General features: G+C 40.0%; 1 protein-coding gene across 1 annotated transcript in view; it reads right to left on the bottom strand.

Annotated features, from left to right (window-relative positions):
* Positions 1 to 6: 6 nt before the first annotated feature.
* LOC103459532 (copine-8) overlaps positions 7 to 18358 on the bottom strand; it is a 73239-nt gene continuing 54887 nt past the window's right edge. Inside the window, exons 10-20 of the mRNA XM_008401168.2 lie at positions 18024 to 18065; positions 17515 to 17590; positions 14793 to 14846; positions 14518 to 14579; positions 8246 to 8292; positions 7452 to 7633; positions 6808 to 6935; positions 5656 to 5758; positions 3297 to 3354; positions 3094 to 3167; positions 7 to 1515 (exon numbers count right to left, since the gene is read on the bottom strand). Coding sequence (XP_008399390.1) covers positions 1327 to 1515; positions 3094 to 3167; positions 3297 to 3354; positions 5656 to 5758; positions 6808 to 6935; positions 7452 to 7633; positions 8246 to 8292; positions 14518 to 14579; positions 14793 to 14846; positions 17515 to 17590; positions 18024 to 18065 — 1015 coding nt within the window. The 3' untranslated portion in view covers positions 7 to 1326. The remainder of the gene's footprint in view (positions 1516 to 3093; positions 3168 to 3296; positions 3355 to 5655; positions 5759 to 6807; positions 6936 to 7451; positions 7634 to 8245; positions 8293 to 14517; positions 14580 to 14792; positions 14847 to 17514; positions 17591 to 18023; positions 18066 to 18358) is intronic.

Here is an 18358-nt window from a genome sequence, read left to right as displayed (position 1 = left end):
TATATATTAATGTATACGACCAACTTAAGAATCAACAACATGCTAGCAGTCCAGTTCAGTTTGGCTGCGGACGGTAGGCTAGCTCAAAACAATCAGCTAATGTTGGAGGCTATCTGGCTATATCCGTTTACCTGCATGAATATACGTCGTAAGCATTTTAATGCTAACATTAAATAGAAAAGCTAGCATTATGATGTTGTGGTAAATTTCTAATATTATGGAAGGTTAGCATTTTGTTAGCACAAAACACAACTGATTCGTTTGACTTTTTAATCAAATGGTTGGCGATGGGATTATATTTCAAACATCTTTGAGTTGTATTCAAAAAGTGTGCGATGAATGGGTTAAAAAGTCATGCACAAAACTTTCCAGGATAAAAACAAACCTTTTGAACCTTCCTTTGAACTTTGAAAATTAGAGAAATGCAATAAAAATCATAATATCAAATAAGCACAAGTTGGATGGAAACACAGCTACTAAAAGAGTGAGAGGCACAAAGGAAGAGAAATTAAGTGAGACACAGGAATTTGCCTCCCACAAACACATGTATGGAGAAAAGAGGTAGTGCAGGGTCACTGTCTGCATGCACTTGACTGAGGCTACACGCATGCAAAAGGTTAATACAAACACCAGAATACAGTCCAGTACAGTACAGCACGGTACGGTACAGAAGGGCTACCAGGACCTGCACTGCAGCTACCTGACGTAAAGCCAGGAGAAGAGAAAGTATTACAACCTTCATGGTGAAACTGTATGTATATAAAAGTATCAACAGTAAAAATCCTTGCTAGCAGTTACTGTAAACAATGAGTTTGAGAGAGAAAAGAGAAGATACACATTTCCTTTTTTTTTTCTTTTTTTCTTTTTTTACAGAAAATTAAGTCATTTTTCTTTCTTTGTCTGGAAACATTCTCTTCACATTTTTTCCAAGCTAAAATCCAGATCAATAACTCCTTCATGTTTTTGCTTCTCTTTTCTCCGCACAGTTTGAATCTGTCGGCTCTCTCCGAAGCTTTTCAAGGTTTCACTCGCGCTCGCACCCACACGTACACAACAGAAGAAAAACAATAAACATCCTATCAAAATCCAGACAATTACAGGAATGCTCAATAGTGGAAGTAAACAGACTCTTGCTGCGTTTTCCTTCTAAAGCACCTCTTTCCCGGCCTGACGTGCAGCTTCCTGACCGCGAGAAAAAACACACACCCCTCCCCCGTCATCCATGACGGCAAAGCATGGAGAGCGGCTTTAAGGAGACGGAAGTATTTTGCGCGTTAAGTTCAGAGAACACCTGACTGTAAGACTTTTGACTCTACGGCTTGCTCCTTATATCTGGGTTTGGACGGGCTGCCCCGGGGGCGTGTAGGGAGGCGGAGCCGGCGAAGGCTTTATTCCCCGGGTCCGCATGTAGGAGAGGAACTGGTCCGGGATCTCGGCCAGGACGTCTTTGGCGAGCCGGGCCATGCTCAGAATGTGGTTCCCGCTTCTGTCTATGTAGTCTCTGAATGGAACAAACTGGGAAGGTAAAAACAAACAAAGAATTACTGGAAAGATGCGGGAAAAACCGTCAGCGACATAAATGGCAACTCAGAGTTACCGTGAGGTCAAATTTCTTAGCATCTCTGGCTACTTTAGTGCATACAAAGCCCTTGTAATATCGTTTTTCTCTGCTAAAGAACTGGCAAATATAATTTCAGAGCACAGTTTTCTAGTGGACAGCAGGCTGCGAATGTGAAACAGAAAAATAAGCAATAAAAATGAATAAAAGTCAATCATATTTGGGTCTAATTCTAGTCATTTTGCAGTTCCAGCCGATGACTCGGGTTCAAAATTCGATGTCTGCTTTATTCTGGTGCTGTATATATGTTTAAACATTTTTACACACCATACAAAGAGGACGTGTGTGTAAATCCAATAATTTAACCAGGAGTGTCACTTCACCTCATGACAAGGCGAAGAAGTTTTCACTGTGGTTTTATGAAGAATGACTGCACATATACTGTCTTAATGGTCTAAAACATGATTAGTAACAAGAACAAAAAAAACAGATCAAAGATATTCCTTTATTTTATTGGATGTTTCCACCTGCAGTATATGCAGTAACAAGATCCTATTGCTGCTCATGCCTCACCATGTCATTTGAGTCATTAACTTGCTCATAATGAGAATCTGCAGGCTGAGCTGGAGCAATACTCCAAGGGAGAAACTTGTTTTTTTCTTCTTCTCGTTCCCCGTACGAAGACAGTGAATGTGTGCGTATCCGCTTATTAAAAAACCGGCTAATGAGCCTCCGTGTGGCTGTATGGGAGGGTGCCAGGCAGCGCGGTATGATGATGGCGACAAAAAGGTCACAGTCAAACAAACTGCTCAGTCTGACCGCACGTCTTTTCTTTGCATCGGTGCCGGGATATAGCATGAAGCCGACTGGCATTACTAGTGATGTTTTCCAGCGCAGCAGCACAAAAAAAAAAGGGGGATATGGATAGGTAGGAATGAAAAAAAGAAAAAGGTTGTAAATGGGATTAAAGAAATGAGGACTTAAAATATAAATGTTGAAATCTAAAGAAGCCAAAACGCTTTCTTGGCTTTTCAAACATTAAATTAGGGACAGGGAGTTGAGCTGCAGGTCTCTATTCATCTACTTTAATGAGAAGGGGCCAAGAGGTGGCTCTTTGTGTGCGTCTGTGTCAAGGTTTTCCAGTGAGAGTCTGGTGCACCCATGGGCGCCAGATTATGTTGTAAAGTAAGGGAGGGAAGCAGGAAAAAATACATACCTTACACACACTCCAGAAAATATCAAGGATATATAATCACCAAATTATATACATAAAAAAATATTGAAGATTTAGTATAGATTTGGACAATATCACATTTTCTGAAGAGGCACTTCACTGAAAAATGAAGCAAAGAAGCGAAGATAAAATGGATACTGAAGCCAATATTTAGTGACATTTCTACAAACATGACCTCAATTTAATGACAACTTGAATCCAGAATGACTCCAACCACAGAACAAAACTGTGCTGCAACCTTAGACACAGTTAGATTTGAAACCGTCATGACATTTGAGGTGGAAAAAAAGGCACTGATTACCTGAACAATGTCTCTCTCTGCAAATCTTCCCCTGGATGAGATTCTGACTTCATCGCCATCCAACTCCACCATGGCTGAGAAAGAAGACAAAGTCTTAAACCACAACCTAAATTATAAGGTGTGCAAGTTAATTCTGGAGGCTGAATTCTAATTTAAGAGTGTAACTTGAAAATGTTTTTTTTGTCGTATTAGGGATGGCTTACCATCAAATTCTGCTGGACCGACTCCCACAATGATAATTGACATTGGGAGACATGCAGCCTACAACAAAGAGAGAGAAAAAAAGCAGAGCCATGGAAGATCGAAACAGTCTCCCAAACTTTGCATTTGTTTAAGCAGGATATTTATCTTTTAAGTGTTTTTCAATTACACAAAGAAATCAAAAGACCAGCTACTGTTAAAAGAAAAAGTTAAAAGTACTGGTTCAACTGGTTTAAAGATGGAGCCATAAAACAACCGCAGTCGCATTATAACACATCTGACTAACAGTTTGATCATCAGCTAAGCAACACTATTTGATCTCACGCTACAATAACCAGATGCCTTACTCACCTCAGCATGCTTAAAGCTGAAAACAAAACTGACCGCATGACCTTCTGTCTGATTGACATGGCTAATATTCTCTGAGCAATTAGCGTCAATGCCTGACGGTCAGCTGATTATTGAAAATAAAATATGAATTGACAAAAAAAAAAAAATGACATGGCGTCCTCGCGGCTAAAAGCAACAAGCCATGTTCTGAAGAAAACGTTCATACTGTATAAATAATAATAATGAACTTAATTTAAACACGATTAAATTAGATAGATTGTTCCGTATGATGCATTTTATTTTCCAGTAAACACACAAAGGCTCCGCTGATGCTTGGCGCCGCGCGCTCGGCCTGAGCGGGGGTTTGTGTGAGTGTTTGGTGTGTGTCTCCCTCCGCCTGTAGTGCCGTGTGGGTTGAGACATCGCAGTCACTCACGTTACAGATAAGGAAATCTACAAGAGCGGCTGAACTCACTGACAGCCTGCAAATGACACGAGTTTACGTCGTGTTTGTGGGTAGAGCTTTGAAGGGTGTATTATAGGGAGGATATCAATGGTGTGTGTGTGTGTGTGTGTGTGAGTGTTCAGTGTATCTGAGTAATGATTTGACCTCAGGCAGAAGAGAGAGACAGATGATCCTATCTAAACATGTCGGGGGTTTTTTTGTGTTTCCCCTCAGTAAACGTTCCCCTTTAGGCCTCTATTCCCTGTAGTTTGTCTTTTTCTTTGTCTTTTTCTTTTCCTTTTCCAACCGTTTTGCTCTCTGTCGTTACGTCGTCTTCTCTACGTTTTACAGCCCGTGTTTCTTTCAAAGGCTCGGGTCGCTGGCTTCACAGGAACCCCTTCGCTTTGTTTGTATTCTACGTGACACTCTTTCCTCTGGAGCTCGCTTTGAGTCGACAGTGAAGGAGAGGATGGGAGGGGTGGAAAGCACCCGTTAGAGGAATATGCAACTAATAAAAAAAAAAAAAAAGAGTAAAGGCTCTCTTGTTATACAACGTCTGTAGTTGCAAAGCAGGGAAAGGAAGATCATTTCTCTTGACAGCTTCTCTTCTTCTTCAGTTCGACTTTTGCTTCTGGACGATAAAAATAACTGATAAACGCCATAATGTGTGATTTTTTTCTGACGTCTCTCTGTCAGTTAAGTTAGAAGCTGATAATTATCCACAAAACAAGCTGAATAGAAAATAGCAACTTGTTTTTTAGCCGTCATTCAGAGAGTGGTGTATGTAATCAGGAGCGAAGGGAAAATAACCCAGAAAACAAGTCGGCGGCGGCAGATGTTGGTTTAATTAAAGTCTGAATCTGATGAAATGTGCTCCAATGGAAGCCGAGGAATTAAAAGAAAAACATGAAGAAAAAAAAAAAAATTAATAGCCGACTACTAATGAATTCAACTGATGCTTTTAAATATATGACTGGAAGTTATTGCTGATCAGATGCTAAAGTAATCTGATATATTGAACGTACATGATTTCTTCTTCTTCTTAATGTATCTGGTTTAGGTATGTCGTCACTAGCATGTAGAGGTTTTAAAGTTTTTAACCAGAACTACTCTTTTGAATATGAAACCCAAGTTTCTGCTTGGGTTTGACAATGTTATTGTGCAAAGTCCAATTATTTCTTCATGTATCATGTTCTCCTACTAAAAAAAGAACTTAATTACAATTTTTTTTTAAAGATGAGATGATGGTACTGCAATAAAAAAAATTTATTTAAAGGCGTTTGTACAAAATTTTACAAGGATTTCTAATAATCTTCATGGACATTGAACACAATCTATACCTAATTAGTAAAAAAAAAAAAAAAACAGTTCATGTCACATCGATCAACCCCATTTTATAATAAAGTCCAAAGCCTTCTGAATTTTTTTTTTTATATTTAGTATATTTACTACATTTTACTGCATTGTTCATTAAGTTTAAGAAGCAGAATCATTATTGAGGGCAATTATGCTGGAAATCTGAGCTTTAGATTCGAAATGAGTGTCAGACTTTACCGGTCGAGAAGTGAAGTGTCCAGTTTACTCACATTGACAATCGACTCCTTTGTTTGGGCCATGTCCGAGATAACGCCGTCGGTGATGATGAGCAGCACAAAGTACTGAGAACCGTCCTTCACAGAAGCAGCGTATCTGGGAACAGAAGCGCAAAAATAACTAGCTTTTAGCTTCGTGCAACAACCTAGAGCTCTTAAGATGAAGAGCTCTTGGGTCGTGCAGCAAGAGGCACACAAGCCAGCTCAAAACCAGATTAAAGCTGAGGAGTGGCCTAGTCAAAGTTTGGATTTAAATCAGACTGGAATGGGGCAGTACAATCTTTGTCTAACAACGCACTAATGTTGCAAAATTAAAAGTCGTCCACAAAGTGGTTGATTTAGGGGTGAATACTTTTTAACACGAGGCCATGTTAGTTTGGATGGTCTATTTCTCATTGCAAATGTTTGTTTGACCACAAAAAAGCAGAAAAACAGAAGACATCTCTTCTGAACCTTGTTGGCACGTTCACTCCTGTGAAGATGGAGAATCCGCAATGGTTTCCAAATTGTTTGGAAACAACCTTGTAATGGTTCCCAGATTGATGTGCAGCTTCCTTCGCTCTGCACGTCTGCGTACTTATTAAGTCTAATAAAGCGCTTTATTTGAGTGGCCTTAATAGTGGGTGATCACAAAGCAGGAGCAGGTCTGATGTCATGCATCTATATTCAGGTCTTTTCTCACAAACCCTACTTTCGTCTTGTCATGTCGGTGAGATTTCAGTAAATTATCCCTCAGATCTGTGAAATAACCTGATGAGACATCACTCGGGTGCACCGCTTTAATTACATCCTTGTATGAAAAGTTTCTTAATGTGTTTTTCAGAGAACTTTGTCTGACGCGCCAGCTCTCCTTCCCTGCAGCATGATTTATGCTCTCATCGCTGCGCAGACAGAAACAAACATGTAATCAACTCCTTAAATAAAAACACTTCTTGTTAGCTACCTGGCAACACTCGCCCCACAGAGCTCATTATGGAAAAAAAGAAGCCGGGAGAGTGTGTTTGGAGTCTGTGCACCCGCGCGGTCTTTCGCACATACTCCAATAAAATCCATTACATAAGCAGTGGTGGAAAACATGCGAGTGGAGGAGCAAAGAAAAGTTGCTTTAATTACACTACAACCCCGAAAAGCGAGTGTGTGTGGTACCTGGCGACGTGGTTGATGACGGGGGAGAAGTTGGTGGGACCGTAGAGCTGGACGGACTTCAGACTCTGGTAGTAGGCCTCCATTACGCCCTCAATGCCCGCGCAGTACGGGTTCTGAGGGTTACCGTTCTGAAAACAAGAGGAAAGGTCAGTTATTGCAACATCTTGGACGAGCAAGTGAAGGAGACGGAGCAATGAAACATAACCGAATCCTTAAACAGGCAGGATTATGTTAAATCAATTTTTTAAGCTTTACATCATGTTATGATGTTATTCCATCACCAAAAGCCGCCTCACAGAGCGTCCCTCTTCCCCACTCAGCTCCTCCAGACTAGCGGCAGCAATTAGCAAACATCTGGTGGAACTGCACGTTTGCTGGTAACAGTAACAGTTACTTTATTGTGCTACACAATGGCACAATGTGGCTAAAAAATACATAGTACCGCCTCTTTAAGAAACAAGCAAAGAGACTAATTCCCTCTGTTCAGAAAAGGGTTAAATTAAGCCTCATAAATTACTAATCCAAGCCTGCTTTAAGCTTCCTAATAACTTTCTTATAAAATATTAACGTTTAAAAAGTTTTGCTAATGCGCATAAAGAAAGTCCGACAGCAGAATTTAGATCATGTCCTGGTCTTCCACTCACCAGGGCAAACTCATGGGACACCCGTCCGTCCGGTGGCAGCTTGGCTCCAAAGCCCAGTGCGGGAAACATCTTGTCGCTGTCGTAGTCCTGAATGATCTCGCCGACCGCCTTCAGGGCCATGGCATAGGCGTTCAGCTGGTAGGGGCTCATGTAGTGGAGAGAGGTGGGCTGGGCTGGGTTTCCTGTGAAACGCAAAAGGCGTACAGGACCGTCAGAAATTCAAAGATTGTGAGCTGATATTATACGACCCATCTGTTTTGTGAAAATATTTTACTGTGTTGAGGAAAAAAGTTGGGAATTTCGTCAGGGAGCAAGTTCAAAATTAGGCTAATGAGTAAACGCCTTGAAAGACGCGGTTGCTTCACAGATGCAGCACTAATGCGAAGTTTATTTTGACCTCCCAAGTTGTGGCTTATGTCAGTGGCTTGCTTGCTCATAAAAACATTTCCTGACAGACCCACAGGACTATGTGCGCCAACAGCTCAGACTCATCGGTCCGTCCACTGCTTGAAAGCATTTGCTACATTTAACAGAACTTGGTTTAATTGCTGCCCCCTGTTCTGAATGGCTGGAGCTCAACCCTAAATGCATAACTCTCTCAGTAATCAACACCGTCTTAGCCTGTTAGCGCGCTGAGCTTTAGCTGCCAGGTGTGATGGAGGGGGGCCATTAAGGAATACTTGATTTCTCCATTTGCATATGTTTGAATAAATTTCCCTTATGTGCTCAGGGTTTTTTTTTCTGTCTTCAGCTATCCAAGTGTGAATGCGTACACGGTTCAAGTGTGTCCTCACCGTTGGACGCTGTGAAATCAATGGCCACCGTGAAGTTGATCTGGGTCCTTTGAAAACAAAAAGGAGACATTGTTTATTAGTCAGGACATGGCAGGTATTGACGGAACCGGTCGGGAGAGACCGACGTCTCATTCGAAATCAAAAACACTCCACAAATTGTTGACCTCTAGAAGCATCATGTGGTTAAGCAATCCGTCTTGGCAAATTCTCAACGCTGCCGCTTGTACACTAATCTTTGGAGTCAAACCACCCTTGTTATCTTCACATGTCAATGAAAAGCAGAGAAATCTCTTTGAGCCCAGAGTTAATTGCCCTCATGTTCAAACTAATGTGTACAAGGAGTAGACATAATCACCCCAACAGGGTGTGACTGTCATCGTCACATTGTTTTTTGCTCCAAGTCAGTCTTGTGTTTTGCTTGAACTGGACTTGGGGCCCCTGGGCAAAGATACGTCATATCACCGGTCAATCTTCAACAACTGGTCCGGCAGCACTTGATGTAGCTTTTAATATAAGTGTATCAAATAAGTATAAAACCAAAGGAATCAGTAACGGTGGAAACAGCGTTTTTCACAGTCATGTAAACACTATTTAGCTACTTTACTCAATCACCGGAAAATAACAACGGTTTTTTCTCGGGGACAGCTGTAGGGACACGGGGTCAGCAAGTGGATTCTGGTCCAGGTTGTTAGAGTTATTATGTTTATCATTCTTATATTTATAAGTTTATGTTACTAGTTTATATTTAGAGGTTTAGTGTTCAAACTTGTTGAAACTTGGGAGACAAAATTAAATCTTCCTTAATCAAGCATGTTTGTACAGATGGTGACTTAGATCTTCCTGGGAAAGTCCTGAGCTGTAAAACCTAGTATGTGTTAATTTAGTTTCTGTGTCTCCCCTCTGTCTGTCTGAATTCACATCCTACTGTGAATWTAGGATGTGGGTTTCACCCCCTCCATTCCTGTTCACACCTTTCTCTCTTCTGCTAATAAAAGAGACAAACAAACTGAAGGTTTTCAGAACGCTCTATGAACRGCTCGGAGGAGCAATTGATAGAGTSTTCTCCTTTGCAAAGTTTGTCATAAAATTCATATACGTTGTCTGTGGTTCTTTTATGTAGGTTCTAGGAAAATACCTATCACAGGTCCTCATGTTGGCAGACACAAGCTCCATCTGAGCAGTCTAAATTATTCATGTTCCTGTTCCTCTCCTGCCATACCTCTGGCTGCCACAGATGCACAAATTCTTGACAGAACAACTCAAACTGTGAGGGGGAAAAAAAAACGGGACGAGGTGAACTTAACGCCAGCGAAGAACGAATGTGTTACAACCACCACAAAGGAAACTTAACTGAGTGGAATAATCATTCATATTCCTGCATGATCTGCATTAAACACATTTGAGTTTGTTAGTACGAGTCATTTGAAGTCTACTGATGAGTCAATCTGAGATTCAAAGCCATCTAGATCTGACTTTTATAAAGCTCTGACCTTACTCCATTGATATTAGCAAATTCTAATTTCCTTTAAGAGCTATGATTAACCACATTGATTTTTTTTTGTGTGTGTTTCTAGGCAACCCAGTCAAATCATGCGTGAAAGAAAAGTCATTGTTAAAGTGGGCTTTACTATTTCCACTGAAATTAAAAACAGATTTGTTAGCTGACATTTTCACCTGTCTTTAGATTTAGTCTCTAGAAATAGCCGGCGTCTAAGTAATACACCTGCACGATTGGATTTAAAGAGGTTGTATTGGAAAGGTAAAAATAAATAAACAAATTACTGCTTTGTGATTTTAATTTAAAAAAAAAAAACAAAAAAAAAAACAGTCACCTGAAATCTGGTCCATCATATAGTCTGAAGGTTTTTTTTTTAAGTTTTTGTCCAGAAAAATGATTTTGCACTTTTGACCGTGCAAAACACGTGCTTTCTTATTCCTTATGCATCACCATCAGTGACATTGGAATACTAAAAACACTTCTAGTTGCTTCATACTTTTTAATCTTCACACTAAAAAGTCACTTAGAAGCGCTTCAAATGCTAATATGTGACTTGTTTATCTGGCATGTAACACGCAGCTGATGCAACGCACAGTCACTCCATACCACTGATTCACTGATGCTGATGGAAAGCGACACTTTGCCAGGAGAAGCAGGGAGGACGTAAACCATACAGGACAAGAAGTAGATCCTGGACGCTGTGAAACAACGCTTGGTTTGGGGAGCGCCGGAAAACAGACCTGCTGCTGAATACTGCGGCGCAGCAGCTCAGATTAAAAACTATCCTGCTTCCCAAAATGTTACTGCATTTTCTGGAACTCTGAGTTTACATTAGCGCCTCGCCTAGAGCCAATATAAATAAAACATTTGTGCTTCCTATAAACTTAGCAGTGGTCAGGAGGGAAATACTGCATGGAATATGCAAAATAGTACAAACTCTAAGGAAGGACATGGCGATGTGGCTTAAAAAGAATTATTTTTCCTCGCTTTCTTTTATAAATGGCAGGAAATATTTTTTAAAAAGTGGCTTTTATTTCAATCAACCCTTCTCTTAGTTGTGTTTTGGAGCATCAGGGCCCGAGAATATTATGAGGATATAGTCATAATATTAGCTGAATAAAGACACAAATTTACCAGAATATATAAAAATTACCAGAAAAAAACTCAACTGAAATGAAAAAAGCATCTTGAGTCATGCAGATCTGACGTGACCTTTCCCTGAAATGGATTAATTTGAAGCTGATGAGTTCAAATTTGCAGTAATGCCTCATCAGTAAAAAAAAATACAAAAATATAACTTCACAAGACGCTAAAGTTCCTCATTTAAGTTTTTGTTTAATTTCTCATAAAATGATTACTTCATTCTCCTCATACTACAGTTTTATGGTTTTATTGTCGTGTGACTTTATCATATTACCTACTACCACTGTATTCTTGTAATCTGACTTTATTCTCGGATTAGAAAAATATAAAAACACTAGCCCTGCCCAAATATTCTGTCGTAAAGTTGACCTGAATTCAAAGTCCAAATAAATAGCAGCTGTAAAACACACTTGTCAAACAAAAAGGATAGATGCATTTACCATTTACACAGATAAACATAAAATACAGTCTGACATTTGTTCACTGAAAGCTTTAACATGAGAATATTCCTGCCTAAAAAAAAAAGAAAAAAAAAAAGTCCAAAACTTTGAATCATGTTCAGAAAAGATGTTTCCTTGCTCCTCCGTGCCGGGGTGAAGTGCGTATGCATGAATGCACTGAGCGACCTGAAAACAGCATCAGATGTTGAGGGAAGTGACCTCTCCTGATGAGAGGCAAGCAGATGTTTCTTGTTGGACAGCGTCCATATGGCGGCAGAAGAAGCCAAACGCCCGATCACTTTGACTCCCCTACATCAACCTCCGTTGTCACCTTCACTTTTACACCATGGGTGTTTCCTGTAAACTAGGCCGGACCTCTGAGGGCTCAACTGGCCACAAAACCATGTGATTTCTTGATTAATCTCTCATACAGTAGATATATGCAACACGGTAATCTTCATGTTGTTTTTCAACAGTTAGGCTAAGAAGTTTTAGAACTTATTATTATTCTTGTATATAATATAATTTAAAGATGTTTACAGGACAGACAAATGAACTGAGATTAAAGAAAAGGCCTGAATATTACTAAATTTAATTTTCTCTTCCATTGTTTGAAAGTTACCTCCTTTTTTAATTTCCTTGAATCCTTCCTAGTGTCATTTCCTCCTTTCTACTTTGGGTCTTTCCTTCCTTTAGTTTTCTACTTTTTTTTTTGCTTTTCTACCTTCTATATTTCCTTTGTCGTATAATTCCTAGTGCCCTTTCTTCTTTTGTTAATGTCATTTATCCTTTTTGTATCTTTTACCCTTTTTCAATTTATTCCTTCCTTGTCTGCGGTTTTCCTTCATTGAATTTTCCCTTTCTTCCCTCTTGTTTTGTGTCTGCCCTTCTTTTCTTTCTTCTCTACTTCCTACCTCGCGTTATTTCTTTTCCTTTCTTTCCCAGCATCCTCATACTTTTTTGCAATCTTCTAGCCTAACGTCTGTCTGTCCGACATCTCTCATTTCCTTCCTTCCTTCCATTTCTTGCTGATTACATATTTAAAGTTTGTCCACTATAGAATTATGTGTTAATAAATCCATACTTAACTTTAGTGTTTTACATTGTGGGATGAACATAATGGACTGTTTCAAGTTTCCAATTAAGCCTGGTGTCTTTTCAAGGAGCTGCCTTGTTTGCTATTTTTTCCTCTTTGATTTTTTTTTGTCTGCTTCTCCCGCTAATGATAGCTTCTCAGAAAGATGACAGTGCCAGCAGAGTTCCCTCCTGCCTCTATTCTGGTTTCTATGCTCAATTCACAAACCAAACAATATCCGTCACGTTGAGTGACAGAGCGGTCTTCAAAGACGGTGTTAAAAATGAAAGATATCGGCAACAATTCATCACTTCATCATCACTCCGGCACAAAACGGGGCTTCTTTGTTACAATTTATGGGTAACGCTATCAAAGGGAAGGAAAAGCATGGGAGCGCCGTCAATCCGGATTTACGGAGAGCGCTTTCAAATCATTCATTTATGCTAATCCAACCAGCAGGTCTAGTTCCTAATTAGGTTCAATTGAACAATTCGCTGATTAGGTTGAAACTGCAAAAAGGAGCCGTCAGTCAGACGACAAAGAACCAGCGACGACAGAAGCAGGTAGGGAAAAGAGACAGCAGTCCATCTGGAAAGGTAGACACAAGGAAAATGCTCAAACGGAAGAATGTCTGGGTGTGTGTTCACACTTTAATGTGCGAGAGTGCATCTTTGTGTCCGTGCACAGAAACAAACACGCCATCAGCCCATTATGCAATTGGAGTAAGTGCGACAGGACCATTACGGTCCATTTAGGTTGTAAACAGAGAAACCGCACTTGGCTCCTAATTTACCCACACAAGGGTGTCGGAGCACCCAGCTTACACACTCACAATGCAGTGCCAAAAAAGACGAACCCCCCCCCCAAAAAAAAACACAAAGTGGCTGAGAAATCCACACTCGGTGATGATGGAGGACGTCTCCTTTAGCAGACAGTGAGTGTGTGAACGTATGTCAGGACACGCGGTGGGAGCGCAGGCTTGCATTTTATAACTGAAAACATGTCCTCAGTTGAAATGGATAGCTGTGGCATCTAAGTATTACACCAGTATCTCCTTGCAATCTTTCTTTTTTTTTTTACCCTGTCACTTGCAGGTTTCAACAACTCAAATTTAAGACATTTGTAGGACCATTAAGAGGGAAATTTAAGACCTGTATCGCAACAGATCTACTAAAAATATAAAAAAATGTGCACTTTGCTAGCTAGCTGGCTAGCAAATGTGTATTAGCAGTTAGTTGCCTGTAGCTGCCCCCTTGAGTCACAGAGCGCAACAAAGATGTCTGCGTGCGACTCAAATTTTTGTCTGACAGAAACTTAAATACATTAACATGTGATGAATGTATTAAAGGCCAAGAAATTTTCATAACTGAATTTTACATACATTTAAGACTTTAAGGAAGCACAGACTCGCTGTTCTTCAAAAAATAAAAAATAAAAAAAATAATTGAGGATCATCAAGAAAATCTATGAAAAAGAAGCAGCGTGTTGTTTTTATTCCTTTGGATCTGTGCCACAAAACAATTCAAACCCACAAAACTGTTTCAAAAAACTTTTATGAAGAGATGAAAAACAAGCTACAAGCTAGCCAACTTTTTTTGGTAGCCTGTAAACACAAATGCATCAGTGGCATTTTCCTTTTAAGCTGTAGACACACACTCTCTCCTTTGACAGTCTCCCCCTCTGTGACTCTAATGAAGGCAGAGTGTGTAGGCGAGCATTTACGCCATGCCTAGCTACACACGGGTCAACGCTCCTGCGAACCATACGTCCACAAGCGCTATGCACAGAGAAGCCAGGATGAACGCATGGAAGCCGCTACACACCAGGATGCAGACACACAAACACTGATCTGTGTGCGACTTGGGGTCAGCCCATCTGTCAGTCTCTCTCTCTTTCTCTTTCTCTCCCCCACCATCCTTTCGCTGTCACCCTCTCACATGCAAATATACACTTTTCCGCCCGACTCCCTCACATAGAGGGATCATTATCTTTGGCACTTTGCAGACACGCCGTCATGACGGGCTGATTATCAAGACAGGGACGGCGCTCGGCACGCCAGCCCTCGTTAACAATGCAGCCTCCGCGTTTGCGGTGCAGGTTCAAGGCGGGCGCTTACCCTCCTTTGATGTAGTCCAGGAAGGTGACTTCGACGTCCACAAGGAAGGACAGCAGCGTTACCTGGAGACAATAGCGTAACAGTCAACAATCCCCGATGGGACATATGTGGGTGTTTCTCTCCAATTTAATTTAAAAAAAAAGTCCAGTTCTATTTAACGGGATGAAAGAGGCTGTGGGAAGTGAAGCATAAAACCACATTTCAGGTCTTTTAAACTTGGCTCAATGCACTGAGAAAACCCCCCCAAAAAAACTGAAGCAGAGTTTCTGGCTTACCGTTCCAGAGTTTTTGTAGTTTTTCTTCTTTCCTTTTTTCTTGGCATTTACCACCTGTAAAAGGGAACAAGATGCACTAGTTTAAAACTTCACTCATGCAGCAAAGTGGGAATTCCTACACATTGTCATCCAAAATCATTTTAATTTATATGTAAAATAAAAAAGGGATATTTCTACTGTGAGCAGGCTTTAAATATGGAACCTGCAGAGAAAACAAAGACTGTGAGGGAGGAGAAGAAGAAGGACACAAGGGAGGGTGAATGACAAGTAAGTAAGGAAATACAGGATGAATACAAAAAAGGAAAGAGAGGAAGGACATATGTAAAAGAGGGAAAAAATGAAGAGAAGAAAGAACCAAGGAAGGACGGGTAGAGAAGTAGGGACACAAGAAAGCAACGAGGGAAAAAATGAAGGACAGAAAGAAAGGAGGGAGGCAGGGCAAGGAAAGAATCAAGAAAGGTAGTGAGGAAGGACAGAGGGGAGGAATAAGGACATTAGAAAGCAAGGAAGAAAAAAAGGAAGGATATAAAAGAGGAAGTACAAAGAAAAAAAAGGAATATAAGAAAAAGGAGGTAGAAAGGAGACAAGAAAGGAAAGAATGAAGAAAGGAATGCAGGGCACAAGGAGGCGTAAACAAAAGGAAAGAAAGAAGGGAAGGACGGAGTAAGTAAAAGTAAAAAGCCAAAAGTAACATTCATATATCTAAAACACTTTCTATGTATAGACCATAAAGTAGACAAGGGTGTTTAAAAATAAAAAAAATAAATTGCATCTTTTCATTTACCTAATTAAATATTATTTTAATGCAGAAAAGTCTGTAGCTGCTGTAGCTCTTTTAAAACATTCAACTGGATCAAGGCAACAGAATCCATAATTTAGGATTAAAAACATCCATGTCCTCTGGCCTTGGTTTGTATCGCAAACCAGATCATCGGTCAGGAGTCACGGGTCTTTGTGATTCCAGTTTTATTGGCCTTTGTTTATTTTTGTCATTTAGGTCTTTCTGTATTAGTTTGTTCCTTTGTGTTGAGTTTGTTGGCAAATAAAGGCAGAACAGCAGATGTTCTTTAGGAGGTGAGACACGACCAATGAAGGCAGGAGACGAAAGAACAAAATGGAGGCGGAAGGACACAAAGTAGAAAAATCCCATCTTTAATCTGCAACATTATGTGCAACACGTGCAGAATTAGTGTGAATTTATAAGACAAACAGACCTTAGATGCTCTCCTTGGATACATAAAGCTCAAGCTCTTAGTCCATCTTCAGCTGTTGCCCTCAATTGGTGCCACTTCTCATAAATCTGCCAGGAGTTTGTAAAACATCCAAGAGCTTCGGTAATGAAAGGGGCCAGACAGAAGCAAGGCTGAGACTCCTCTTGAATCCCAAACACTGGAGCATTGCTTCCTGGTCCCATTAAACTGTGCCAAGGTTAAACAGAGGAAGAGGGCCTCGAGGAAAAACAACCGACAAAACATGTGGGGTATTTTTTTGTGTGTGTGTTTCTCCTTGGTTATCTTTGAGCGAGCACCCATGAGGCGAGTGTGCCTTTGGAGATGGAGAGTAAAAGTGAAACAGATGCACTATAAGCTTATTCCCAGAAGAAAAGTAATACAGTGAGGTTGTACTAAGGTCAAGCAGATGAAGACAAGTGTTTGTTACTGCGAGATAAGATATAAAAGACAATAAAAGAGTTTAAAGCGAACAGCAGCTGTACAAGCAAGATGTCCTCTGTGTTTTTCTCTGTGTGTCAATAAACATATGGAAACTAGAGAGCCACTATAGTAGCATCAGTGTGTGTGACTGCCATTCATAATTAAAGGGCCAGTAGTACGTAAAACTGACTTTTTTGAGCTATTTTTGAGTTATTCCCTCATCAAAAACATATTTGAAGAGTGGTCTTGATTCTTTCATGCATGTTTGAGAAATCCTGTAATCTCCCTTGGCAACCACTCAGCTGTGCAAAACACCTGGTTAGACATAGCTCCGCCTTCGAGGCGCAGCTCCTCCTCAGAGCTCCTCCTCAGAGTTGCAGTTTCCATGATTCTGAGCTTCCGCCTCAGAGTTCCCGTCCCCCGCAAATCCCCAACTCGATTCCTTCAGACTAGCCAGCAGCAATTAGCAAACACCTGGTGGAACTGCGTATCAGTTGAGTTCATTATGAGCTACTTCTCAGTGAAACGTGAGTAAAAGCGTTATTAAAGAGTTAATAGAAGAGCGATGTTGCAATGACTTCTTGAAGGTGGAGTTTCCGAAAGAGCAGCAGATTTTAAAGAGACGGAGGCCCGACTTCAAGGTGTTAAAATACAAAGTCAAATTTCTTTTAAGTCATATTTAGTAGTTGCAGTATTTTTATAACAACTGAAAGTTTCTTGATTGTGCCATAAGATGGCGCTATATGCCTGGAAAATTCATAATAGTGTCCCTTTGACAAAATACAGCATTTTTCTCTGTTTTCATTATATAAATCTGAATCATTGTCTAAAACTGATGGCATTTTTTTAAACTCTTCATTTTGCTTCTTTAATCTGAGGTGATAATTTACACATTTTCAAATATTCTCCTGTAACGAATGCTTTAGATTAAGTTGAATGCAATTAAAATTGCAGCAGACTTGATAAAATTTCACAAAACTGACAACAAAGGAAATGACAATGGAAAAAAAGAAAAAAAACTTTGCAGAAATGTGCATACTCGCTCATCACAGACACACATTCAGACTTACCTCATAGACATTGAACTGGCTCTGTCCTATAGAGAGCTCTCTGTAGCTGGTGCTGAACTCTCCGATATAGTCATGGCTGCAAGGACAAATAAAGAAGAATGAGAGACTGTTAGGACTCCAGAAAGGCTTCACAGCATCACATCTGGTGTTCCTCAGGGCTCTATTCGCAGCCCACTTTCATTTAATATCTACATGATTGCATATTTCAGAGTATTGCATCATTACCTTTGCAGATGACTGTAAGATGTCATAATATGAATAAGTAGAGGGGCCAGATTTCCTCCAGCATACAGATAAGACAATGAAACTCTTGATATGGTCTCTAAAGCTCCTACTTGAAATGTAGTGCAGCATATTGCCTCACCCTTAATGCAATATCTAAATGACAAAACATGGCAGTGTCGTTTTAATTCAACGCCACAATTATGCAAAAAATAAAAAATAAAAATAAAAAATCCCATTTTGTCAGCAAAGAACATAAGAACCTCACACTGTTCCAGAGTAATTACCTGCCGTCTCGGTCCCAGTCGTAAACCTCGACCTTGATTGTTCTGGTGGGAGAAGCAAATTTAAAACAAAGTTTTTACCTTATTGAGTCGATTTACATCACTAAAAGCAAAAAATTATTTATTAAATTTTTTAGAGAGGCAGAGCCTTCCTGATGCTCATCTTTACTTCAAAATGTTATCTACCTGCCCTTTACTTATTTTTGATAATGTTCTCTTGTCACCTCAAAATGAATCCGTTTCTCTGTGTCATTATATCTTATGAGGAAATTGGAAAACAAAAATAAAGAACAACCTGAAAGGGCTTGATATGTGATGCTATCGCTTCATCTACCAAT

The sequence above is a fragment of the Poecilia reticulata genome, linkage group LG23 (assembly GCF_000633615.1).
Source record: "Poecilia reticulata strain Guanapo linkage group LG23, Guppy_female_1.0+MT, whole genome shotgun sequence".
Taxonomy (NCBI): Eukaryota; Metazoa; Chordata; class Actinopteri; order Cyprinodontiformes; family Poeciliidae; genus Poecilia; species Poecilia reticulata.
This window is presented reverse-complemented; position numbering and strand designations above follow the sequence as displayed.